Genomic DNA, 26,232 nt, shown 5'->3' on the forward strand with positions numbered 1-26,232 from the left:
GTGCAGTGGTGTTGAGTGGTGCAGAGTAGAGTGCAGTGGCATAGAGTTGAGGGGTGCAGAGTAAAGTGACAAAGTGCAGTGGCACACAGTTGAGTAGTGTAGAGTGCAGTGGCGTAGAGTGGGTGGTGCAGTGACATAGAGTGCAGTGGTGTAGAATGCAGTGGCATAGAATAGAGTGGTGCAGAGTACACTAGACTGGCACGGAGTGCAGTGGTGTAGGGTGCAGTGGTGCAGAGTAGAGCGGCACAGAGTGCAGTCATTTTGAGTAGAGTGGTGGAAAGTAGAGTGGCATAGAGGGCAGTGGTGCGGAGTGCAGCTGTGTAGAGGGGAGTAGAGTGGTGTAGAGTAGCGTGGCATAAAGTGCAGTGTCATAGAATAGAGTGGTACAGAGTAGATTAGAGTGGCACAGAGTGCAGTGGTGCGGAGTAGAGTGGTATAGAGTGCAGTGGCATAAAGTGGTGCAGATAATAGTGCAGTGGTGTAGAGTGCAGTGGTGCAGATTGCTGTGGCATAGAGTGCAGTGGCATACAGTAGAGCTGAGCAGAGTGGCATAGGGTGGAGTGAGATAGATTAAAGTGGTGGAGTGGTGTGGCGTGGTGTGTACTGGCGTAGAGTATAGCGGAGCAGAGTGGGATAGAGTAGAGTGGAGTGACAGAGTGGTGTGAAGTGGTGTAGAGTGGTCTGGATTTAAGTGGCATAGAGTGGAGTAGAGTTGCGTAGAATAAAGTGGCATATAATGAAGTGGAGTAGAGCAGCTTGAAGTGACGTAGAGTAGAGTAGCTTAGAGTGAAGTGGCAGAGAGTAGAGTGGTGTAGAGAGGCATACAGTAGAGTGGAACAGATGAGTGACAGATTACAGTGGTATTATGTGGAGTTAGGTGGGGTAGGGTGCAAAAAAGGGGCACTGTGTGGCATGGAGTGGCATAGAGTAGAGTGGCATAGTGCCATACAGTGAAGTGGCAGAGTGGATGGCATAGAATGGGGTGCAGTGGTATAGAGTTGAGTGGACTGGCATAGAGTGCAGTGGCATAGAAGCCTGTAGTATAGAGTGCACTGGCATAGAGCAGAGTGGTGCAGAGTAAAGTGGCACAGAGTGCTGTGGCTTAGAGTCGAGTGGTGCAGAGTAGAGCGGTGTATAGTCGTGTAGAGTGGTGTAGTGCCATGTGGCGTAGAGTGGCAAAGAGTGCATTGGTGTACAGTGCAGTGGCGTAAAGTAGTGTATTGGCGTAGAGTACAGTTGTGTGGAGTAGAGTGGTGCAGAGTACAGTGCCGTGTCAGAGTGCAATTAAGTAGAGTGCAGTGGCAGAGCGTTGCAGAGTAGAGTGGCAGACAGTGCAGTGGCACAGAGTGGTGCAGAGTGTTGTGGCATACAGTGCAAAGGTGTAGAGTGGTGCAGAGTATGGGGCGCAGAGTGCAGTGGTCGAGAATACAGTGGTGCAGATTAGAGTGGTGTGGAGTGCAATGGAATAGAGTAGAGTGGTGCAGGGTAGAGAAGAATGGCAAAGAGTGCAGTGGCCTAAAGTAAAGCGGTGTAGAGTAGAGTGCAGTGGCATACAGTGCAGAGGTTCAGAATGGAGTGGTGCAGAGTAGTGTGTCATAGAATGTAGTGGCATAAAGCGCAGTGGTACAAAATGCAGTGGCGTAGAGTAGAATGGTGCAGAGCAGGGTGTGGAAGTGCAGCGGCATACATTGCAGCGACGTACAGATCACTGGTGTAGAGTGCGGTGGCATAGAGTTGAGTAGAGTGGCGTTGAGTGGTGCAGAGTAGAGTGGACTATAGTGCAATAGCGTAGAGCGAAGTGGTGTAGAGTGGTGCAGAGTGGTGCTGAGTAGAGAAGAGTGGCATAGAGTGCACTGGTATAGGGAGCTGGCTCTTTATAGGATACACCAAAATGAGGGGTATCGTGCACAGAGTCCAGGGGTTCCCTTATGGGTGTACAGAGGCTTGCTCTAGCAATCCCAAGGTGCTCTTGTAGGGTGTAGTGTGGTTGAGCAGCCATAGGCTTATCGGAGAGGAGTGTTAGACATCTGCAAATACACACGAGTCAATAAATGATGCATACAACTCGATAAGGGGATTCACACAAAATTTATAATCAGCATTTGCAATGCAATTGGTCTCGCATTTACGCGCGTTTAAGCTATTGGCATTGCAAATGACAATGCCTTTTATTTAGGTTTTAAAAACGAAAAAAAATTAAAAGGCATTGTTATTTGCAATGTCAATAGCTAAAACTCGCATAAATGCGAGACCTACTGCATTGCAAATGCTTGTTTTTTGTGTGAATTCCAGTCAGAGGAGTCTAATATTAAGGAGACGGGTGTAGTGTTTTATAATATGAAGGCACCACATTAAAAGGACATGTGCGATAACCAGCCATGCAACGGGGAGGAATCTGTAGGTACCCGAAAGACCATTACCAAAGTTAAGTCAACTTTTTCTTCTGGTGGATACTTCTACCTGAAGATTCCTCGTCTTCTGAACAGATTTCCTAAGGAGTCCCCAGTCAAGGAGTGGGTGCAGCATTGCTTGTTATTGCAGAAAAATCCAAAGGACTGAGTGAGGAAAGTGACCTTTAACCCACCCCCCCCACACACTTCCGAATACAAACAGTAATGCTTCACAAAAGTGAGGAGATTCTTTTTGTGCAGAAGCACAGCAATTCTTGATGCACTACCTTGCCTTTCATCACAGCTGGTCATCCAGTCTGAACTCATATGCTCTGTCCATGAAAAAGCGGACCACTGTCTTAGGGTCAAGAAGATAACGTTTTGCTTCTTACTTCACTGGTTGTGGAAGAAGGTTGGCAGGGTGATCGACTGGCCTAGAGGGCTGGAGTGCCCATCTAAGGCAGGGCTAGACTGGAAACCCAAAGCCCTGATCTTAGGCAGGAAGGCAGCCCTGGTTCTTAATACCAACTTGACAGGAAAAGAGGTGAAAGTAGGTTTGTCTGTTCTAATTAACAGCATTTCCCCGCCCCGCCCCCAATCCTGTCAAGAATGCTTTTTGGCCTAGTATGAGATTTCGCAAATCCAACATATTTATGTGGACCGACTTCTCGTCTTAAGACAAGGTGCTGATGCAAGAATAGGATTATGTTAGTTACCCTGTAAGCATCTGTTCTTGGCATGTAGAGCTGCAGATGCATATAGGGTAAACAATCCGTTCGAGGCATGTGTGCTGTAGATACACATGCTTTGCATATACTGTATAGCCGTATTCTCCCAAAGCGGTGGCTAACTACAGGCTGTTGGAGTTGTTTGAAAAAGTCTTTTTAGCACTGCTTGTCATACATTAGCTTGTTGACGTGCTAACCCATCCACACAATGTTATGTAAATGTATGTGGTGTAAAAACCATGTAGCTGAGATATATATATATATATATATATAGATATATATATATATATATTATATATATATATATATATATATATATATGTCAGCTATGGAAATGTTGCCTAAAAAGGCCATAGATACTCCTATTTTGCGAGTATGATGTGTTCTGGGAGGTATAGTTAAAGTTGTTTTAGCTTTACCATAGCAAGTTTGAATACATTTAATAATCCATCTAGAAATACAGGATTTAGAGATGGGATTCCCTTTATGAGGTGAAGCAAAGCCAACAAAAAGTTGTTTTGCAAACATCTTTTGTCCTATTAATATAGTATAATAGTGCTCTTTTGACATCAAGTGCATGTAGAGCTCTTTCTGCTACTGAATCAGGTTGAGGGAAGAACACAGGGAACTCAACTGATTAGTTAATATGAAAAGCAGAGACAAGTTTTTGAAGGAATTTTGAGTTTGTACGACGAACCACTCTACCTTTATGAAGTTGAAAGAAGGGTTCTTTTAAGGTTAATGCCTGCAGCTCACCAACACGTCTTAGTGAATTGATAGCAATGAGAAAAGACACCTTCCATGAAAAATTGTAATGCACAATTGTGTAAAGGTTCAAAAGGTGGACCCATAAGCATAGTTATGTTAAAACGTTTGTAAAGCGCTCAACTCACCCTAGGGCATCTCGGCGCTACCTGATCGACTAACATCCTGGACAGGAGAAAGCAAAAGGAACCAAGTGAATAGTTCAGAACAGAAAGGCTTTCAACTTTTTCCTAAAAAGTTCGTACTTCGGAATTGATCGCAGAGTCTGGGGAAGCAGATTTCAATATTTTGGAGCGAGATATGAAAAAGCTCTGCCTCCAGTCCAATTAAGACGGAAACGTGGAACCTGGAGGAGGCCCTGTAGACTAGATAGGAGACTCCTTGATGGACAATATTTAAAAAGTTTTTTTGCAAGTAAAGAGGACCTCTGTTGTTCAAGGCGTTGTAGGTGAGACAGCAAATCTTGAAAAAAGATCTCTTCTTCACAGTTAGCCAATGCAATTCTCTGAGCAGTGGCAGAGAAGGGGAACCTGCTGGTTGATTGAAGATCATTCTCGCTGCTGTATTCTGAACCACCTGCAACTTAGCTAGGTGGGTCTCACCTAATTCTGCCAGTAGTGCATTACCGTAATCCAGCCGACTAGTTACCAAAGCTTGCACTAAAGTCCGGCGATAACAAGTAGGCATATATGGAAGGATTATTCTCAAAAGGCGGAGGCTATAATAGCATGAGGAAGACGTGGTCGCAATATGGTCTTTCATGGACAACAGCCGATCAACTTTTATGCCCAAATTTTTAACTGAAAGTTTGGGGATGGGGGCGGAGCCCAATTGGGCAGGCCACCAGTCATCGGACCAGACATGAGTTGCTTTCCCCAATAGCATAATTTCTGACTTGTCTGGATTCAGCTGTAAATAATTGGCCGTCATCCAGTCATAGATCATCTTCATGCCATTAGCAAAACAAACTTTCTCACTCCCTAAGTTTTCCCCAACAGTGAACATAAGCAGCGTGTCATCTGCGTAGGCGATGATCTCGAAGCTTAACTGTTCAGCTGTCCTCGCCAGAGGGGTCATGTAAATACTGAAGAGGGTAGGACTCGGGCAGGAGTCCTGAGGAACACCCCTCTTCAGAGGCATTTTGGGCGTGGAATAGGGACCCAGAGTGACAGTTTGGGTTCTATCAACCAAGAACTGTTTTAGCCAATTCAGGGCAGTCCCTCTTATACCACCAGCGGCTAATCTCTTCGCCAGCTTTACATGCGAGAGATAGTATCGAAAGCTGCGGAGAGATCCAGAAGAATCAGTATCACTGAGCCCCCTGCATCTACTGTTCGTCTGAGTGAATTCGTCACTGATAATACGGCTGTTTCCGTGCTATATCCTTTTTGGAAACCTGATTGTGAGGGAGCCAGAATATCATTTTGTACCAGATAGGAGCAAAGTTGCCTATTTATGATACTTTCCAGCAATTTTCCGAGAAGTGGTAGCAGGGAGATAGGCCGGTAGTTGGCGAGAATTGACGGATCCGCTGAGGGTTTTTTCAGTATGGGGCGAACATATGCTTCTTTCCAAGCAGTAGGAATGGTACCCGTTGTTATGGAGCAGTTGAAAATATCTTATTGCCGGGGCACAGCTTGTGGCTAAGAGGGCCATAGTTTTTGGAGGACACAGATCGTTAGGGGACCCCGATTTTGCTTTGGAGAGGCCTATTATAACTTCTTCAATGGTGGTCAAATCAAAGTGCTCCAGATGGGTCTTTACTGTCTGACCTTCATCATTCATTCTTGGCATTAGATCCGGGATTGTAAAAGTTTCCGGAGGGAAACTGTTATACATTTTTGCTATCTTGTCCTGAAAGAAGGATGCCAAGGAGATAGAGATCCTGAGATTCAATAAGTGGCTGAGAGCAAGCTCTAGGGGATGCAAAATGTTTTACTATGGAGAACAGGGCTTTCGAGGAATTACTGGCTTGTTCAATCTGCTATATGATGGAGCATCTCGCTGCTTTTAAGTGTAGATGATAAGTAGCCAAAGACTGTCTATACAGAAGTTTAAATTGATGTTCCTTATTTGCCCACCAGGTTCTCTCAAGGCGCCTACATTTGGCTTTTTTCATCCTGAGCTCTTCTGTATACCAAGGAGTCGAGATTCGTCGTATGGTCGAGCTCCGTTTGCTTGGTATAATTTCATCAAAAGCAGATTGAAGAGCAGAGTTAAAAGCTTCCAATTTTTTGGAAGCCTCCGTTAGGTTAACTCCCACATCAGGGGAGTAGGCCTTGTTAAAAGTTTCTAGGGTAAGATTCCGCCAGACCCTATATTGTTCCCCTGTTTTTCTTTTTAGTAATTCCCTTTTTTCCCCCTCGTCTGATTAAAGGTAAAAGAGATCATAGAATGGTCTGTCCATGTCAGGGGATCAGGGGGGTCACAACTCAACTGGTCATAGTTCGTAAACACAAGATCTAACAAATGGCCAGCTCGATGCATTGGGCCTACCACTCGTTGAGTAAGGCCTATTGACTTCAACGAGGCAAAAAGTTTATCAACCTCTAATATAGAGGTGTTTTCCCCATGAAAGTTAAAGTCCCCTAGTAGGAGAAATGTATTTGATGCTAGGGCGTGTAACGCTATATATTCCACCAGGAGGTCAGAAAAATTGGCTTTGGGTCCTGGGGGTCTGTACAGCAAGGCGCCGTGCCAGCAGTCAGTAGGAGATACAGTAACCTTAAAAATACCTAATTCCAGCCATTCATTCTTTACTGTAAACACCCAATTTACCCTAAGGTGATTCTGAAAGGCAATGCCAATGCCCCCGCCTGTTTTTCCTTCCCTATTCAAATATATAAATTGATAGTTGTCTGGAATCGCCAGATTTATCATGGAAAGATTAGAAGGGTTTAACCAAGTTTCTGTAAAGAAACATAGTGCGGGGGAATGAGAGACAATCATGTCCCAAATTTCGAAAGGGTGTTTGGCAAGGGACCCAACATTACATAGGATATTTTTTGACCCTACGATGGGATGGTCCGAGGCCTTTATTCCTGGAGAGTGGTCCGCTGTATACGTGATGGTGGAAAATTGACAGTGCTGACCCTAAGCCCGGCTGGGCGCAGACGGGCTTGCCTTTGGCGCACCTTGTGAGAACAATGTTAAAGTTCCAGGCAGGTGCAGGTGGTACCCTAGGTACTATTATTCTTTTAAGGCCATCCATAAAGGCATTAATTACTGGAATTTTCAATAGGGATAAATGTAGTCTGTTTTGAAGATATGCAGCTATTGCTGCAAGGTGTAATCGAATGGATGTGAAGGCAAGGCCTGCACATTGTAGATGCAAAAGATAACTAATATTTTATATTGATTCATTTAGCAGGTCAATTATTTTATTATGACAATACATCACAAACCTTTTCCACTTTGCTACATAACATGCTCTAGTGGCAGGTGTTCGTGCTTCCTTAATAACTGTCAGAAAATCTGGTGGTAGGTTTAAATATCCAAACTCAGGAGTCAAATCGCTAGGTTGAGTTTTCTGGGGTTTGGATGTCTGATTTCTCAGTGGTTCTCTTTGAAAATTGGAAGTTATGTGAAGCTTCTGGTGTGGAACTGTTGAGAGTTCAAATAGTGTGGTGAACCATGGTTGACGAGCCCATAAATCAGTGCTAGAGAGGTCTGCCTGAGTTTCCGAACCAGAAAAGGAAGGAGAGGGGGAAAAGCGTAAGCAAATATCTGACCAGTTGATCCATGGGGCATTGCCTTTGGATAGGGGGGTGTGGGAACCTGGAGGGTAAGTCTGGGCATTTTGAGTTCTCTGCTATAGCTAAGAGGTCTATTTGTGTAAATCTCCATTTTTGGAAGTATGGAAGGAGAACTTGTGGGTGAAGTTCCCATTCATGTACTTTTTGTCTAATTCTGCTGAGGAGATTGGGAAAGATGTTATCTGTCCCTGGAAGATGTTCTGCCATGAGTTGGATCTAATGATGAAATGCCCAATGCCAAATGGTCGGAGGCGTGACAGCTGAAAAGTCTGTGTCCCCCCCTCACCCCCACCCCTGTTTTTGTACATAGTACATTGTTGTCATATTGTCTGTTCGGTTAGGACAACTTTCCCGATCAGATGAAGTAGAAATGCTATTAATGCTAGCTGAACTGCTTGAAGTTCTCGGTAGTTGATGTGATGGTTCTGTTGGGTGGTGTCCCAAAGACCTTAAACTGTTAAATGTTTTAAATGTGCTCCCCACCCTGTGAGAGATGCATCTGTTGTGAGCATGACTTGTGGAATAGGGTCAAAGTGCCACCCTTTTGATAAATTGTGTGGGTTCCAACACTGCAGAGAGCGCTGAGTGCGGCTGTCTACCAACACTAGATCTGTAAGCTGACCCACTGACATGCTAAGAATTCTTGCAGAGGACGCATCTTTAGTCTTGCATGAGGCACTATGGGAATGCAGGACACCATTTCCAGTAGCTGCATGACTGTTTTAACTGGTAGATAACAGTTGTTTTGAAACTGGAGTAACAATGCTTGAAAATGGTGAATCCTGGCTGCATTGGGATATGCTAGAGCCATTTCCGTGTTTAAAATGGCTCCTAGATATAGCTGTATTTGAGTGGGTTGAAGATGAGATTTTTGTGCATTGACTGAAAATGCTAACTTATGTAGAAGGCTTATGGTGATTTGTGTATGTTGCACACACTTAGGATGTGTGTTGGCTTTTAGGAGCCAACCATCTAGGTATGAGAAGACATGGATTTGTTGTTTACGTAGATGTGCTGCTACCACTGCAAGGCATTTGGTGAACACTGGGTGCAGTTGCTACTCCTAATGGAAGGACTTTGAACTGATAATGATTTTTTTCCATCACAAATCTGAGGTATTTGCGATATGCTGGGTGAATGGGTATATGAAAGCATCTGTCTTTAAGTCTAGTGTTGACAAAGTCGGCTTGCTGCAAAAGTGGAAGTACTTGTTGAAGTGTGACCATATGGAAGTGTTCTGATAATATGTATAGGTTTCATGGCCTGAGATCCAAGATTTGCCTTAATGAACCACCCCTTTTGGGAATTGGGAAGTATAGTGAATATATCTCTCATCCTTGTTGCAATGGGACAATTTCTATAGCTTATTTTGTTAGAAGAGCTTGTACTTCTTGTTTGAGCAGATGATGGTATTCTAAAGACAGTTTGTGGATGCGAGTTTGGAATTTTGGGAGGGTTGCTTGTGAGCTGCAGGCATTAACTATGTTGGATAATGTCCAACACCCATTAGTCTGTTATTGATTGCCAAATGGGAAGAAACTGTTGTAATCTTCCAACGACAGGTAATGAATGATCAGGGGGAAGTGATATCAAGTCACTGTTTGTTAGTGGATGGAGAGGTGCGTATTGGTGAACCTCTTCCTTTAAAGTTGTTACTTCTATATTTACCTTTATAGAATCCTCTAGAAGGGGAAGATTGGGTTTGTGTTTTATATGAAGAAGCACTGGCATCTGTGGTATTGGTCCTGGAGCCCCCTCTGTAGTAGGAGCGACGAAAAGAACCTCTAGTAGAAGGAGAATGAATTGCTCCCATTGATTTTACCACTTCTGTGTCCTTTTTCATTTTCTCTAAATGATTGGGTATCTGAGGCCCCAAGAGGTGTTCCTTATCAAATGGTGCATTAAGAATAGTTTGTTTGAAACCAGAAATTATGAGCCATGCAGGTATCCTGAGTAGATTGCTGGTATTGACAGTATCTGCAGCATTTAACGCACATCTGATCGCTGATTTGGAGAGAAGCTTGCCTTCTTGCACTATTTCTGGCCCCTTTTTCTTGTGTTCTTCCAGGAGATCTTGTAATAGTTCTTCCATTTGGTTTTGGGTTTTTTCCCCCCCAGAGTTTTCCATAATACGAACTTGATCCGAAGGTATCAGAGTGCTTTACATGAGCACCAGTTGAGTTTCAAATGGACATATTCATTTATATTTTTTGTTAGGCAAGTGATTTGCCCAGGATCACAGGATGTTGAGTGGCATTGCCAAGACTTGACCCACTTGGCCAGATTTGAGAACAACCGCCCTAGCCGTTATGCCACATCCTCTCCCCACCTCATCCAAGTGTGACCTATCATATCTAGCCACTAGGCCTTGTGTATTGGCTATGCGCCAATGATTGGCTGATTGAGCAGCTACTCTTTTCTCCTGAGGCATTTATTAATTTTGATTCTTTATCAGGAAGCGGTGCCTCCCCTGATGTTTGTGAATTTGCCCTTTTACGAGTGTTGAAAACTACTAAAAAGTCTAAAGGCAACTGACCCCTAATAAAAAACAGGGTCAGATAGTGGGGGTTTATATATTTTGTCCACCCTAGGTGTTCGGATCCGAGCTCTAACTTGATCCTTAAAAATATCGTCATCATGCCTCATCATACCTTTGAACATAGGCACGGATTGTGATGTGTGTGTGTTTCCTAAGGTTTCAAATAGGAAATCCTATTCTATGGCTTATTTATGTAAAGCCACCCCATGGTAAGTGGCTGCCCTAGCAATTAACTCCTGATGTGCTGTATCATCATCAGGAGGCGAAGGTTTAACTGGATATAGATTCGGGTCGGTGTCTCAAGGTGGGTCTAAACTGTAGTCATCCCACGGATCAGGGGGTGGCTGATTATAGGTGTCCTCATCATCAGCTACTATATCAGGATTTGTATTTGGAAAACCCAGTGGTGTGATGTGTAAAGGGTCTGAAGCTGGTATAATAGGTATTGGTGAAGAAGGTGGTGGTGTCTGAGGAATGTTAATAGGACTAGTGGCCATGTCCTTTTTTAGGTCGAGCACGAGCAGAGCATGAGCTGCTGTGCAAGCCATGCTGTATTAGAGTATGGACTTGAAGCTCCGCCCACTTTCCTCCCATATTTTTCATTGGCTTGTGTCTTTGTTCTTTGTAAATGCTGGCTTCTGATTCAGTAATCGGCTTGTTAGTCCCTCCTTAGTACCGCCTTGTCCTCATATGTAACCTCCCATGAGGACTGGCCTTTTTACTTTGGTTGTTACACCGTCTGTGTTATTCACTCAATAGGCACTATTTTCTTTAATGGGTTTTGACTTACTGCAGGCATGACGTTTTTTCCCTTACATTCAGCGCGCCATGCACGCTTTCACTTTCCAAGCAGCCCAGACAATGGCAGCCGCTTGTTTGCAATGCCATAGATCTCGCATTTAGGAGAGTTTGAGCTACTGGCAATGTAAATGATAATAGCTTAAACTCTCATGAATGCGACCCCTATTGGTATACAAATATTTTTTTGTGGGTTGTTTCTAAGAGCCCAATGCCGCGCTTTCACTTAATAGAGGCCACGCCCCTTTCTTTAGACGCGGCTCATCTAAAGAAAGGGGTGTGGCCTCAAATAAGTGCAAGCACCACATTGGGGCGCTTGGAAACAAACAAATTTGCAATTCAATAGGTCTCGTATTTGTGAGAATTTAAGCTATTGACATTTACAGTGCCAATATATCAAATTCTCGTAAATGCGAGACATATTGCATTTCAAATGCTTGTTCTTTTTGAAGGGACTTATATTCAGTGACTATTCTCCTTTTGGAAGATGGTACTGTTGGTTTAGTTTTAATGTGGCCAGTGTCAGGATTTATATACATTTTCTTCTGCTCTGGATCCAGCTTTTGTTTCATTGCATCTAAAATAGGTTCTGGTGGCTTTACAGGAGCTTCTTTATGTTTCGGTGCCGAAATTTTCAGTACCAAGCTGGATTTGTCCTTTTTGTCTTCGGAATAGTTCGGAACCGAAGGGGTATCATCGCGACTCGAGCCCGAGCAGGAAGGCTTAACTTGCTGTTTCAGTACCTACCATGGCCTGTTGGCACTGGTGAGCCAATAACCTTTTGTTTAGTCTGAGAGGGTTTGGTGGGCAAAGGGGCTCTGTTACTCACGGCAGCCCGTCCAGCTGGAACGTCATAGGACTCTAGTTCCATCTCCAAATCTGAATCAGGGTCTTGGACAGAGAAAGCCTCTTCCTTTTCTGATACTTCCATCTCTTCTTTTTCGATATCTTTACCAAAGATACCAATGGTGTCTTCGTCGATACTGGAGGTCCCGATGAGTATTTTTGAATCAAAACGACCAGCAAGCATCCCAGTCATCCTCTTAATGTTCTGGGGACAGAATTTTCAGAAATTTTAAGGCACGTCAAAGGTGAAAATGCGATCGAAGACAATACCGACGAGGGCAAGTGAATTGCGAACCGAAGGGATCCTGAATTACTGTTTCAAATCAGAGTGCTGCAATACACATCTGAACCCGATGGTGGAAAGAAAACAATCTAACAGAGGAGTTGATGCCCATGTGCATTATCACCGAAAAGAGGAGTCACTTTACCTTGTGACTGGAAAAGAGTTCTTAGAAGAAAAATAACTTGTAAACATCTGGACCCAACACTAGATGGCAGGAGTATGCAAAGCATGTGTATCTATAGCACACATGCCTTGAACATCAGAAAAATGGTAAACATGAACAAACGTAAAGGACAACAATGGAATTGTTCAAGTGGGCAACACAAACGCAACAACCAATTTACGGTTCCATTATAATGGGAAAACTTGTTTGCAAGTCCCTTTAAGAACTTTATAATAATGGGTGACAAATAGGTTAGGGAAATAGAAGAAAGCCTACGAAATTGAAATATAGCCCTTTACACTGCCTACTGTACACCCTTTTAGAGCTACCGAAAGGCAGTATGACTGACAGGCGGGCTTGAAGAGGGTCTATCGAGTTGTCTGCAGGCCATCTGAAAAACCTATTCCATCTACTCAAGCACATAATCTTGGTGAAGTATCTACGCCCACAAAAAAATGACAACTACCACCTCAGGTGGCAAGGAAAAATAATTCAGGCTGCTCTGTTCTATCTTCATGCATGCAGGTGGAGGCTCTGGAGTCTTGAGCATCTGGAAGAAACACGTTAGTGATAGATTCCATACCTTAAAATAGATACCCCACCAATACCAACCCCGGTGGTGTGTCTGCGAACCAAGATCACACGAGGAAGTCCCTGAGAACAGAACGGCCAAAGAAGCCGTGTCTCCGGACTTTGCTGTGCTGTCCAGGCAACAGTGCTTAGTAAAAGTGTGCAGCGAGGCCCAGATTCCTTACCTTAGAAATACCCCCCGCATCAGACTGGATCCCGAAAGTTTGTCAGCAGTATCCCTGCGCGTCAGAAGGCGGAGTCGTGCGGCTCCTTGTCAGTCGTGGTCGCCGAGATGACGTCGCGGCAGCTCCTTATACACTGCCCTCACGCACGTCAGTTCTGTACATGACTTTCCGCACCAGGAACGCAGAGCCATGCAAGATACTGACCACTGGTGCATTGAAACTAGGGCAATGAAAGGGATGATCTTAACCCTAGAAATCAGTTCGCAGAACAGGGAGGATGGGTGGGGAGGTAAGGAATCTATCACCAACTAATGTTTCTTACAGATATATCGTTACCAAAGGTAAGTAACTTGTGAATCTGGAAGAAACAAGTTAGTGAGATTCCTTACCTTAAAATAGATACCCCACCAATACCAACCCCGGTGCTGGGTCTGCGAACCAAAATCACACCAGGAAGTCCCGGAGAACAGAATAGCCAAAGAAGTCGTCTCGCCAGACTTGTCTGCCCAGGCAATAGTGCTTAGTAAAAGTGTGCAGCGAGGCCCACGTACCTGCCTGACAGATGTCTTGTAAGGGGACACCACGTCCCAACACCGTAGTGGCAGCCGTCACCCTGGTGGAATGGGCGCGCAGCCCCAACAAAGGTTCCTTCTTTGCCAGAGAATAACAGGCTTTAATACACAAGACGACCCATCTGGAGATAGTCTGCTTGTGTACGGCCCGACCTTTCTTGGCGCCAACGTAGCCAACAAAGAGCTGGTCATCCACCTGGGACTGTTGTGTGCGATTCAGGTAAAATGAGAGCGCACATTTTGGGTCCAGACGGTGGAGCCTCTCTTCTTCTCTGAAAGGATGCGGAGGCGGAAAGGAGGTGGGCAAAGTGATGGCCTGCCCGATGTGAAAGGCAGTAACAGCCTCTGGCAGAAGGGATGGGCGTGTCATGAGCACAATCCTTGTCCAGATGGACATACATGAAGGAGGTTTGCAAGAAAGCCTGGAGCTCGCTCACTCACTCTCCTAGCAGAGGTCATGGAAACCAGGAAAGCATTCTTCAGAGTTAACAGACGAAGAGAACAGTTGTGAAGAGGCGCAAGGGGAGCGCACATTAAATATGTGAGAACCAGGTTCAAGTCCCACTGTGGCATTACGAAGGGAATAGGAGGAAAAAGGTGAGTAATGCCTTTGAGGAATCTGTTAACAGAGGACTTGAAAAGAGAGGGCTGATCAAAGAGCCTGAGAAAGGCAGAAAGGTAGCCCTTGATAGTGCCTAGAGCAGAGCCTTTCTGGGCCAAAGAAAGAAGGAACAGTAGGACTTCAGAAAGAGGGGCAGAAAGGGGATCCACAGCTTTTGCTGTGCACCATGCCACAAACTTGTTCCAACTTAGTGGAGGGACGCCTGGCTGCCAGAATGACATCACTGACTTCAGGAGGCAAGTCAAAAGGAATCAACTGCTGCCGCTCAATTTCCACGCAAAGAGGTGGAGACTGGACAGGTTTGTGTGGAGGACCATCCCCTGCTGCTGCAACAGAAGATCCTCCCAAAGAGGCAGTCGGATCGGGGGATCGATGGTCATACAGAGTAGCTCGGGATACCAAACTCTTGGAGCCCAGTCCGGAGTCACAAGAATGACTTGGGCCTGTTCGCCCCTGATCATCTTCGGCACTCTGGGCAGAAGTGGTATAGGCGGAAAGGCGTACAACAGAACGAAACTCTACTCATGACAAAAAGCGTCGCCAAGCAAGTGCCGCCTTGGAATTTCCAATGTGCAGAAATGCTGCTATTTAAAGAGACCTTGCGCCACGTCCGAGTTAAGACGTCATTCGTGATCCATTATGCACCTGCGGCTGAGTTTGTCCGCCCTGGCGTTCAGTGAACCTGCCAGGTGTTGAACACCAGGGAAATGCCCCGCCCTGTTTGTTGCAGTACCACATGGCGGTGGTGTTGTCTGTGAACACCTGCACTACTCTCCCCTTGACAGAGCGGAGGAATGCCTTCAGTGCAAGTCGGATCTCCCGGAGCTCCAGAAGGTTGATATGGAGCCTGGACTCTGCCGGAGACCAGAGGCCTCTGTCTCTGCCTCTCCCATGTGGCCGTCCCATCCCAGGAGGGACGCATCCGTCACCACTGTGTGATCCGTCACCCTCCAAGATCTGGACGTAATCGGACAGGTTCCCCTGATGCTGCGCCCACTGGAACTTCAGGTCCCACTGCAGAGCCCGCATATGCCATCTGGCATGATTGACCGGCATGATTGACCAGCAGGATGCAGGAGGCCATGAGGCCCAGCAGCCTCATGGTCATCCTGACCGAAACCCAGGATAGAGGCTGAAAGATCGGAATAAGTCTGAATATCCTGGACTCGCCGTTCGGGGAGATGGACCCGAAAGTGTGTCATGTCCAGAACCGCTCCAATGAAGAGGAGCTTCTGAGAGGTAATCAGGCGAGACTTTGGCATATAGATGGAGAACCCCAGCAAATTCAGGAGGTCAGCCATAATCTGGAGGTGGGAGACGACTGTCCGGGGGTAGCCAGTCTTCAACAGCCAGTCGTCGAGATAGGGGAAGACTGGAATCCCCAAACTGCGCAGATGAGCTGCAGCCTCCGCCATCACTTCCGTGAACACCCGAGGGGCGCTGGTAAGGTCAAAGGGGAGCACGATAAACTGAAAGTGCTGGTGGCCTACCGCAAACCGTAGGTAACGCCTATGGGCCGGAAGGATGGGAAGGTGAAATTAAGCGTCCTGCAAGTCCAACGCTACCATACATTCTCAAGGGACGAGAGCAGACAGGACCTGAGCCAGGGTCAACATTTTGAACTTCTCCTTCCGGAGGAAGCGGTTGACATTCCAGAGATCCAAGATAGAACGCATGCCCTTGTCCTTCTTGGGTACCAGAAAGAGGTGGAAATAACAGACACAACCTACTTCTAGAGCAGGAACTCGCTTGATGGCTCCCTTGGCCAAGAGAGCCGCAACTTCCTGTTGGATAAAGGCCAAATGATCCTCCGACATGCAATGGTTCTGAGGTGGCATGGATGGAGAAGTAGTCTCGAAGGGGAGGGAGTAGCCCCTTCGAACTATCTGTAGAACCCATCTGTCTGACGTGATGTTGAGCCAGTGATGGAGGTGATGGCGAATCCCGACGCCCACTAGCAAAAGGTGTCCCGGAAAGGTCGGACTAGGAGGGCTTTGAGGCTGCTGCAGAGGACTAGTGGACTGGCCCACCCGCTGGCCCCCAGATCCACGACGGTGGGTCCCACGTCTCGGCTGCGCAGAGGCTGGACAGCATGCTCAGGCCTGTGGCCCTGGGACGGAATGTGGTGGGGCAGTCCTTCCGTAGCCACAAAAGGGGGCAAAAAGGCAGACTACAATGGGCGGGAGATGGATGCGAGGCCCAAGGACCTGGCCATAGCCTTGGAATCCTTAAAGCGTTCAAGCAAGTTATCCACCTTGTCGTCAAACAATCGGCCATCAAAGGGCATGTCCAAAAGCGTAGCTTGGTCATCACCTGAAAAGCCTGTAGCCCTAAACCAGGCATAGCGTCTAAGGGCTACCGACGTGGAAATCGTCCAGCCTAGTGAGTCGGAGTGTCCAGCCCACATCGGATGGTGAACGTCGCTGCATGTCACCCTTTGGTAACTGCAAGGGACAGCACCTGCATAACTGTGTCCCACATCGAGTGGGAGTAACAGCCCAATAGACATGCGGTTTTCACCAACCGCAGTCCCAAGCTGGAGTAAGAAAACCTCTTCCCAAGGTGGTCCAGCTTCTTGGATTCCCCATCACGTGGTGTGTTAGTAAATGCGCCTTTCGATGTTGAGGCTTGGACTACCAAGCTTTTGGGGGTGGGATGGGAAGAGAAGAATGTGGGGTAGCACGGGGCCGGGCGGTGGCGTCGGGCAATCATCCTCTCCACAGGAGCCTGTGTATTGGGCCTGGACAAAGTGCTCGGTGTCCATAAGGGCCTCATTGAACCTCTCTCAAGTCCGGATCCTCTAACTGGTCTGCAAGAGCGTCTACAGACCCCTCCCTGTCCTCCTCCCCCTCTCCAGATAGCGACTCAGGGCGGTAGGAAACATCAGGGGCAAACAATGGTACAAAAGTACCGGTAGGCGTCGGTCCAGACGTCGGTCCGGCTCCGTGTCCTCATCGAGGGGGAGACCGGGGACAACACCAGCTGGGGACACAACCGGCATTGGAGGCGGCAGGGGTGTCGTCACTGGATTCGGTGTAGGAGGTGTCACGAGGTAGACCGGTGCCGATCCAGATTCAGGCCTGGATCCTTGGGGGCCCTGCAGCGCCGGAGCCGAAGCTGCCGACATCAAAGACCTAGAGCCCCCAACTGAGTCTGCGGGGCCCAAGGGCGCGCCGGCGGAGTCGGGCTGCCCAAAAATGGAATGCAAGGCTTCGTAAAGGTTGCGAATCTGGGCAGGGGTTGCTCTGGCTCCCGGAAAAGGGAGGAAGGGCCAGTCGACCCAACAGGCTCCACGCGCAGAGCCGGACGACTACCTTCCGCTTCCCACGTTGGCCGACGGACAGGGAGAACGTGAAGAGCAACGATACTTCTTCGCCTTTTTCTTCTTATGCTTTGACTTACCCGAAGACGAAGACTTTGATGACTAGTGTTGGTGGTGGGTCGGCGACCGGTGCCGCGACTTCCCTCTCGACCGGGACCTCGAAAGGCATGGAGCATACTGCTTTCGGGACCATTCCTGCAAAGACTTTGAGTTCATGGCCCGACAGTCAGAGCACGACTTCGGGTCATGGTCGCACTCCAGGCACTAAAGACACACGAGGTGCAGGCCCATGACCGACATCAATTTGCGTCACGAGTCGCAAGCCTTAAAGCCGGTTGTACGTGACATCCCTCTGTGCACCAGGAGTCGAACGACTCAAAAAAGATGTCGGCAAAAGTCGCAAAAACTGAGTCAAAAAGTGACTCGGAGTACCGCTCTCTCCGGATCTGCGCTAGCTGGCATGGAAAAAGAAAGAACCGACGTCAGCGCACGAGGGCAGCGTCTAAGTAGATACTGCAACGTGATTCCGGCGACCACAACTCCAACGACGACCGCGGAGTCAACCAACGCCACCTATAGATGTGCAGAGGTACTGCTGAGGAAAAATTCTCCGGATCCAGTCTGACACTGGGGGTAATTCTAAGGTGAGGAATCCATAACTAATTGTCTCTTTCAGATATTGGGTTTGGCATCTGCACCTAAAAGTATTCTGCAGTTCTACAGTGAAAAGTTAACCAAAACAATCTGGGACCGGATTACGGAAAAAGGGATTGTTATGTCAAAGGTGGCTTAGTTACTAGTAATCCCAACTTTCATTATGAACCTGTAAGCATCCCTGCCTTAGAGACAATGAACAGTGGAACCAGAAACGACTTCTATGACTGTTTTAACACAGAAATGTACACAACATAGCACACCGCTTTAACTGTGCAAATGAGGGCCCTCACCAGTTTTCTTCAGTTTGAGAAAGGAGCCAGTTTACAATTACACTCCATACAATGTGGTTGGGGGCGGAGTGGGATTAAAGGAAAGGACCTCTTTTCTCTTTTTGCATGATGATATCGAATTTAAGATAACTTAGAACAAAAAAGTGACTTACTTCCAGTATCCCCTCCTCTCTATCTGCAGCAGCTGTCACCCTAGACAACATGCTGACCTCCCGCTAGGAAGTGTGAAGCGCTTGTAGGAATAGGGAACAAAGGAATTGGTGGTGGCAGGAGGTGTGGATTTCTCCAGAAGGAGGACTACCGGGCAGGGGCCATAAATTGTGGAGCTTCAAGAGACTACCGCCTCAATGAAGCAAATGGCGTTCACACCAATGGTGCAGGAGCTCACTTCCCGAGGCCACTGAGAAACCCTGACGCTTGTGGATACCGGGGTGGACCCATGGACATTCACTGCATCTCGTTAGCATCTTGCATCCCAAGCAACAGGACCACTTCTTTGCCCAATCGAGGTATCGGAGAAAAGTGCACGGAGGACTCTAGGAATGCTGGACCATACACTTAAGTTTTTCCCTGGACTAAGTGGTCACTGTGACTGGCCCGGTTTTGTTGTGGCAAGTCCACATAAAGAAAGGTAGTCGTACTAGCAAGTTGGCTAGTAACTGCTAAACTGCTTACAATTGATTGCATTCCTTAAAAAGAGAACTACAGTGATTTAATGACCTTTCAAAAATAAACCATCCAGTTTCCCTAAGAAGATGTTTGTCATTTTGGTGTCTGTTTTATAATACAAATACTTCATATTTATAAATTGGTGTAGGATTCTTTTTGTGTTGTGTCTCTTACTTAACGGTTTTGGTACGTAAATAGTTCACTTTAATTTGTCTTTACGCAGCAATGCTTTCATATGGGAGAAAAAGCATAGATTGCATAGTTATTTATGGTCGGTTTCTAGGGTCTCCTTTCGGGACATGGGGTCATAAGGTGCCATGGTTCAATGTACCACCAGCAGTTACTCGTTACCTGCCATTGGGCGTCTGGATTCAGAGGTGCTGGTCAGGTTTGGTAGCTGTGCGCACTACGCCGGTAGGAAGAGAGGGGAAAGGCACCTGGAAACAGGCTGCACAGGGGGACTTGGGGACAAGTCCAGCAGCTCCCAATGGGGGGCTCTGGTCACAAGGATTCAGGTGACAAGGCGTACAGCTGGTTTGTCAGTATCCAGGCTGGGGCGCTCAGGTGCAGAGTGGAAAGGTTGGCTGGGCTCAGTGCGTTCTATGGCTTTGCAGTCGTCAGTCTTCCTGGTTGAGGGTGCAAAAATCAAGGACTGCTGGGCCACTATGGAAGTGGGTCTCTGCAGTGCAGACATCCCTCGACGGCTGTTCGGTCTCCATGGAATGGGAATCCAGATTGAACTCTCACTGCTCTGTTTATTGCAGGGGTCTCGTACCCCGGTATTGGTCATGTGCAGCTCCGGGTGGTCCTTATGTCCACCCACTTTGTGTGGGGACAGATCTGACATTCAGGAGCACAGGATCCATTTCCTGGGAGGCTGCTGCAACAGGCTGGCCGGGGAGCGGCAACTCGGTAGACTGAACTTTGCGTTTTCAGTGCCTGCGGACTGCAGAGCAGTAGCTCCTCTGCTTCAAGAGAGATTGCTGGCAATTTGCAAAGGGCTGCCAGTCTCCCATGGTTCTTGGAAGCTGTTAAGCTGCAGGACAAGTCACTGGTCACAATTGTCGAGATTGGTGCACACAGGCAGGATTTGGTGCCAAAACTCTACAGCAGGTCTAAAGTTTTCACGGCTCTTCTTGATCCATTGAATCAGAGTTACTGGTGTCAGGGTTGATGCCTAGATATTCAATTTTGGGGCAAAAAGGGAAGTGACAAGTAGTAGCCAATGGACTACTTACCTTTAGGGTGTCTACACCCTCTATATGACCACTTCCTGTGGGAAGTGGGCATAACCCTGAACCATAGAGCCTAATTTCGCCATATGGAGGAATCTTAAATTCGTGTTCACATCAGGAAGCTCACCTTAGAGGTGGAACTAGCCTGAGAGAGGAAACACGCCTCCTGACTAGCTAATACTCCCACCTGGAGGAACACCAAATCCACAGAAGCCCACAACAACTTCAGAGACGCCTCCAACACCCACCACCAACTCATCAGAAAAACGAGGGAAAAAGCGATTGAAGACAGAATCTCCACTCATGCACACAACAGCAAAGAACTCATCATCAAGGAGTTCGCCCAACCCACCAGCGAGCCCACAGACATCCCTCAGCACCATTTTCCACCACAAAATCAAGAGCATCTACAACAACTTCCGATGAAGACAACCAATACACTGAACCCTCACCAACCATCCCGACACCCTGAAGCCAGCGATCGGCAAAAGGACAGCCCTCACCACTGAAGATACACTGAAGACTAAGTCAATCCACTCCGGGGCCCCCACAGACCCCTGCCCCCACCACATTTTCAACAGAGTCGTCGAAACCATCACACCCATGCTTTACCACACCATCAATCGCTCCCTGGCAACAGCCTCATTCCCTGACTGGAAACACGCTGAGATCAAACCCCTCCTGAAGAAACCCTCGGCGGACCCCACCGACCTCAAAAGCTACAGACCCATCTCCCTGCTCCCGTTCCCAGCGAAAGTCATCGAGAAAGCCATCAACTGCCAACTCGCCACATTCATCGAAGAACACAACATCCTCGACTCCTCCCAATCCGGCTTCAGAAAAACCCACAGTACGGAAACTGCCCACCTCGCCGCAACAGACGACATCCATACCTTACTGGACAAAGGAGAAACAGCAGCCCTCATCCTCCTCGACCTCTCAGCGGTGTTCAACACAGTCTCTCACCGCACCCTAATAAGCAGACTCCAAGACGCAGGGATCCAAGACAAGGCCCTCGACTGGATCCGGTCCTTGCTCTCCGGCAGAACGCAGCGGGTCAGACTCTTCCCCCCCCCCCCCTTCCTCTCAGACCCTACACCTACCACCTGCGGAGTCCCCCAAGGGTCCTCCCACACCCCTACACTCTTCAACGTCCACATGGCTCCGCTAGCCCCATCGTAAGAATCTACGCACTCAACATTGTGGCATACGCAGACGACACCCAACTCATCCTCTCCCTATCCAACGAACCTAACCCCGCCAGACACAACTTTCGAGAAGGCATGGAAGCAGTCGCCATATGGATGAAACACAGCTGCCTACAACTAAACACCAACAAAACAGAAGTACTCATCATGGGCCCAGACGCCTGGAACGACACCTGGTGGCCCCCCGCCCTCTGAAGCCCGCCCAACCCCACGGACCACGCACGCAAACTGGGAATCATCCTGGAATCAGAGCTCAAAATGGACTGCCAGATCAACTCTGTCTCGTCCTCCAACTTCCACACCCTCTGCCTCCTACGTAAGACCTTCAAATGGATCCCCCCCGAACACAGAAAGACAGTCACTCACGCCCTGGTCACCAGCAGGATCGACTACGGCAAAGCACTCTATGCCGGAATAACCAAAAACTTCACCCGCAAGCTACAGAACATCCAAAATGCCATGGCTAGACTGGTCCTCAACCTGCCAAGACACTGCCACATCTCCCAGCACCTACGCTCACTCCACTGGCTCCCCATCGAACCTAGTCACCTTCAAGATGCTAACACACGCTCACAAGGCCCTCCACGACACCGGACCAGCATACCTGAATAGCAGACTCAAATTCCACTCACCCCAAAGGACCATACGATCAGCCCAGCTCTCCTACGCCGTGGTCCCCTGCACCAGAAAAACCAGATCGGGAGGTTGCTACTTCTCCTTCCGCGCGGCCAGAGCCTGGAACGACCTTCCGCTCCTCCTCATACAGATAACATCGCTCCCCATCTTCGCAAGAAACCTCAAAACCTGGCTCTTTGACAGACCCCCTCCTTGATGGACTCGAACCTGCGAAACTCCCCCCTTCCCCCCCACATCCCCCAGCGCCTTGAGACCCTTACGGGTGAGTGGTTGCGCTTAACAAACACCGGGTTTGATTTGACCTGTCCTAGTGCAAATTGGCCCAGGGTGGGTGGCAGAATTTCCCCTGTCTGGGGAAGCCTTGGTTTCACAGAGGCCTTTGACTCCTCCTGCCTTGATATGCTGATCACTCAGCGTTCCTTCTTGGATGGAGGTGACAATACCGTTGGCCGGAGCAGGAATTGTTTGCCTTCAGAGAGCACAGACTCACCTGCAGGGTATGAAACCTGTCTGAGGTGGTAGGCTGGTCTACACCAGTCAGCCGGCACACTAGTAGTCAGTAGGTTTTCAGAGGGCATCTCTAAGGTGCCCTTTGAGTGCATGTATTAATAAATCCATAAATGGAATCAGTGGGAGGTTATTAAGATGTTTGCTACCAAACTGGGGAACTCGTAACCACCAGTTTCCAGCACGTTTTCAAAATGGCTTCCCTGTTTACTTGTAATATCTAAGAATCGACAGACATCACAGGGACATAACTGCTTGTCCACACATGTAGTATAATTCAGGCTGCTTGTGGCGGTTAAGCCTGCTGTAGGGGTGGCTTACCTAGAGCTGCATGCAGGGTCTGCAGGCATAGCACAAAGAAGGTGTGCCATGTCGAGTTTCACTTTTTCCTGCACCGCAGTTTGCAGCCTGCAATGGCAGTTTGCATGCTGGGACTGAGGGGTACGTTAGGGCGGCATAATACATGCTGCAGCCCTAGGGGACCCTTTTTAGCCTCCTTGCCTTTGATACCAGGGGTACCATTTACTAGAGATTTACAAGGCATTGTAAAGGTATTGCCAATTAGGGGAACAACTTACACTTTTAGGGAAAGAGATTTGGCACTGGGGACTTGTATAGCAGAAATCCAGTGCTCCCTCTGAAAATTACAAGAGATACCAGGCAAAAAGTGGGGGTGACCATGTAAAAAAGGGGCGCTTTCCCACACTTTACACTTGTTCCTTTGATTGAGCCCGACTGCTGATTCTGCTGAGGGTTAACCAGATTCAAAGACTGAGCAAACCTGGCGCTGGGGATGGCTTTGGCGAAAAGAGACATTGCGCAACAGTGGGGAGCCAGGCAGGCCCCGACCCTCCAAAAATGGTGTAATGGTATGGACGATCTAATGGTGACGGAGAAATCGGTCTATGTACACAGAAGATGCCCCAAAAAATGGACTAAGATATGGGGGAAGTGGAATGACTATCGAAGGAACATTTGTGACCCCCCGCAGGACGAATCCCTGTCAGATGATTCAGACTAACTGGGGGTGTATGGGGAAGCAAGACACAAGATATTTGGCATGGTGGGGGAGGAGGGTGTTGGGGTCATGAGGATACATAATGGGACCCTTGGCCCTCGGCAGTGGCTGACACGAGCAAACTGTGATGTACTTGATAAAGCAACATATGGTATTGCAGTATTGGTTGAAAATGAAAAGGTTAATAAAAAGAGTTTAAAAAAAAAAAAAAAGACTGAGCAAACCTCTGAGGTCCAGTTCCTAATGTCTGCTGAAATGGGCAGCAGTCCCGGAGAAAGTCCTCTTCAAACTCTCTTGAGCCTGCTTCAAAACAAAAGATTCTAGGGCCTAAGAGGATTGGAAAGACCAGCATAGAAACGGCAGTGGGTTGATTAAGAGTCATGATGTAGGCTTTAGAAGGCCATCGTAAGTACTGCACACTCAAATCTTTCAGTTATAGGCGTCTGAGAAAAGTAAATATCAATAAACAGGCATCTGGATCCTAAAACCATTACAATGTAATGTTAATATGTAAATCTTTAGTATATATGAACACTGGACAGTTAAAGCTTCAAAAAAAAAAAAAAAAGACAAAAAGCTAATTTGAGGCACTTCAACAAAAATCATAAAGTGATAAATGCATTGTAAACATTGTGTCCACTATTCCCCGTGAATCTTTTATTAAGTGTAATATGAAACCATTCCGACAATATAGTGAAATGCATCTAATACCAGAATTTAAGCTGTACCCTGCTTGAACATACGTACTTTTATCGGACGTTCAGGGGAATTCCTAATTAAGGCAACGGTGCACATATTTTACAAAGGTTACAAATAGCAGCACTCAAACTGTGAAGCAGAAATAGCATAAAATGCAAACCATGTCTTACCTATCGAAGATGACCTCTTGGAGGACACTTTAAATTGGTTGCTGCTCGACTGCACCGTGGTAGCTGTGCAAGAGACAGAAGAGGTGGCAGAAGAGGTTGCCATGACAACTTTATTTGCTTCAATGAAGGTATCTTGGAAATTGTATAGACATTTCTTCTTTGCAGTGTTTTTTTTCTCCTTACTATCGGTTACTGCTGTGGTGTCGTTGCTAGTTGTGGTAGGAAGTGCTTCTGGTCTTATTTCAGGGAGTGCTGGTCCTAATATATCACCCCCTTTGGTTAAAAATAAAAGCAACTAATAAGACTTATCAATTTTCTATAAACACATTAAAACATTCTGAAAATCCTCAACTGTTCCTGATTTGTGTGTGGATAACTGGGATACACATTAATTAAAACATATATGCAACTACCAGTTCAAAACATTAATTTTAATTGAAAGACAGTACAAAACTTCCCACCACATACAATGCTCAAGTACTGGTAATACAGTATAGCACAAATTACCACAGGGCTCCAAAGAAGGCTAGGCATAAAAGTCATATCAGATCAAATGATGCCTCAGCAGAGCAGAAAAATGTTCAGATGCTGGAGCAAGCACAACATGAAGGACAATGAAATTAGAACTAAGGCACCCTGAACAGGGATAGGGAGCAGACATGAACACTAAGGCAGAAAGGGGTACACAGTGAGATAGTTAACAGACAATGAAAGATTAAGTACTAATGTGGAGACAGGGAGCGGTCAGTAAACAAGCCCACAAAGAGTCACTGACAGGACGTGCAATCTAGTACAGATTACTGTGACAACTCCTACAGCTAGGGTAGAGATGCACATTTAATGCATCACTCAAATGTAAGGTGATGTAATAAATGTAATGCACCAACAGGCTAAATTGTAATTCTTAAAAGCACTTCAATAGACAAATAATAATTCTCATAATTAATTTTCTACAGCTGACAATATGAAAACCCCTCTCATCACTCTGCTTCCCCTCTACTCCTGCCTCTCACCCTGCCATCATCCTCTCCTTCACTTGCCACCTTATTTTTCGCTGCCCTCCTTACTATCCCTCCTGTTTCTTTCTGCCCCGTACAAGTGTCAAAAGCCAATTAAGTCCATATTGTATGCTATACTCATGTTCCTTTTAGTTCTCTAGCACTTCCCCCACCTCATTTTATTTCATGCACACTCCACATTATTCGAATTCTAACTTCCTTGCCCTCCTACCCCACTGCCGATGAGCCAATAGAAGGCATACTGCAAGAAGGAAATGTGGACAGAAACTGAAAGGGGACTATAAAAGACCATATTGACTGAATAGCGGACAAGAGAAAGGCCAACACCTAATGCCCTCAGATGCAAGAATTAACTGAAGGAGCACCAAAGATGCCTTTGGGTTGCTCACCAATTCCTAGTTTTCTCAGTATGACAAACAAACCAGGCAACTAAAAAGCAGTGCACTAGAAAAGTATTAAGTTAGACTATCTTTAAACTAAAAAATAATGTAAATGTCATGAGAAGAAAGCTTTAAGAAGGTTGAGGTTAGGAAGAGTTTCATCATGAACCACTGATCAGCTTACTTTTCATAAGCAAAATGTATAG

General features: G+C 46.9%; 1 protein-coding gene across 4 annotated transcripts in view; it reads right to left on the reverse strand.

The window, feature by feature from the left end:
• The window catches only part of FAM193A (family with sequence similarity 193 member A), a 489,141-nt gene that overhangs the window by 172,257 nt on the left and 290,652 nt on the right, over window positions 1–26,232 (reverse strand). For 3 of the 4 annotated variants that reach the window (XM_085642531.1, XM_085642534.1, XM_085642532.1), the window contains one exon: window positions 24,628–24,900. In XM_085642531.1, coding sequence (XP_085498657.1) covers window positions 24,628–24,900 — 273 coding nt within the window. The remainder of the gene's footprint in view (window positions 1–24,627; window positions 24,901–26,232) is intronic. The other variant, XM_085642533.1, reaches the window with a different exon arrangement.

The sequence above is a fragment of the Triturus cristatus genome, chromosome 2_2 (assembly GCF_964204655.1).
Source record: "Triturus cristatus chromosome 2_2, aTriCri1.1, whole genome shotgun sequence".
NCBI classification, from domain to species: domain Eukaryota; kingdom Metazoa; phylum Chordata; class Amphibia; order Caudata; family Salamandridae; genus Triturus; species Triturus cristatus.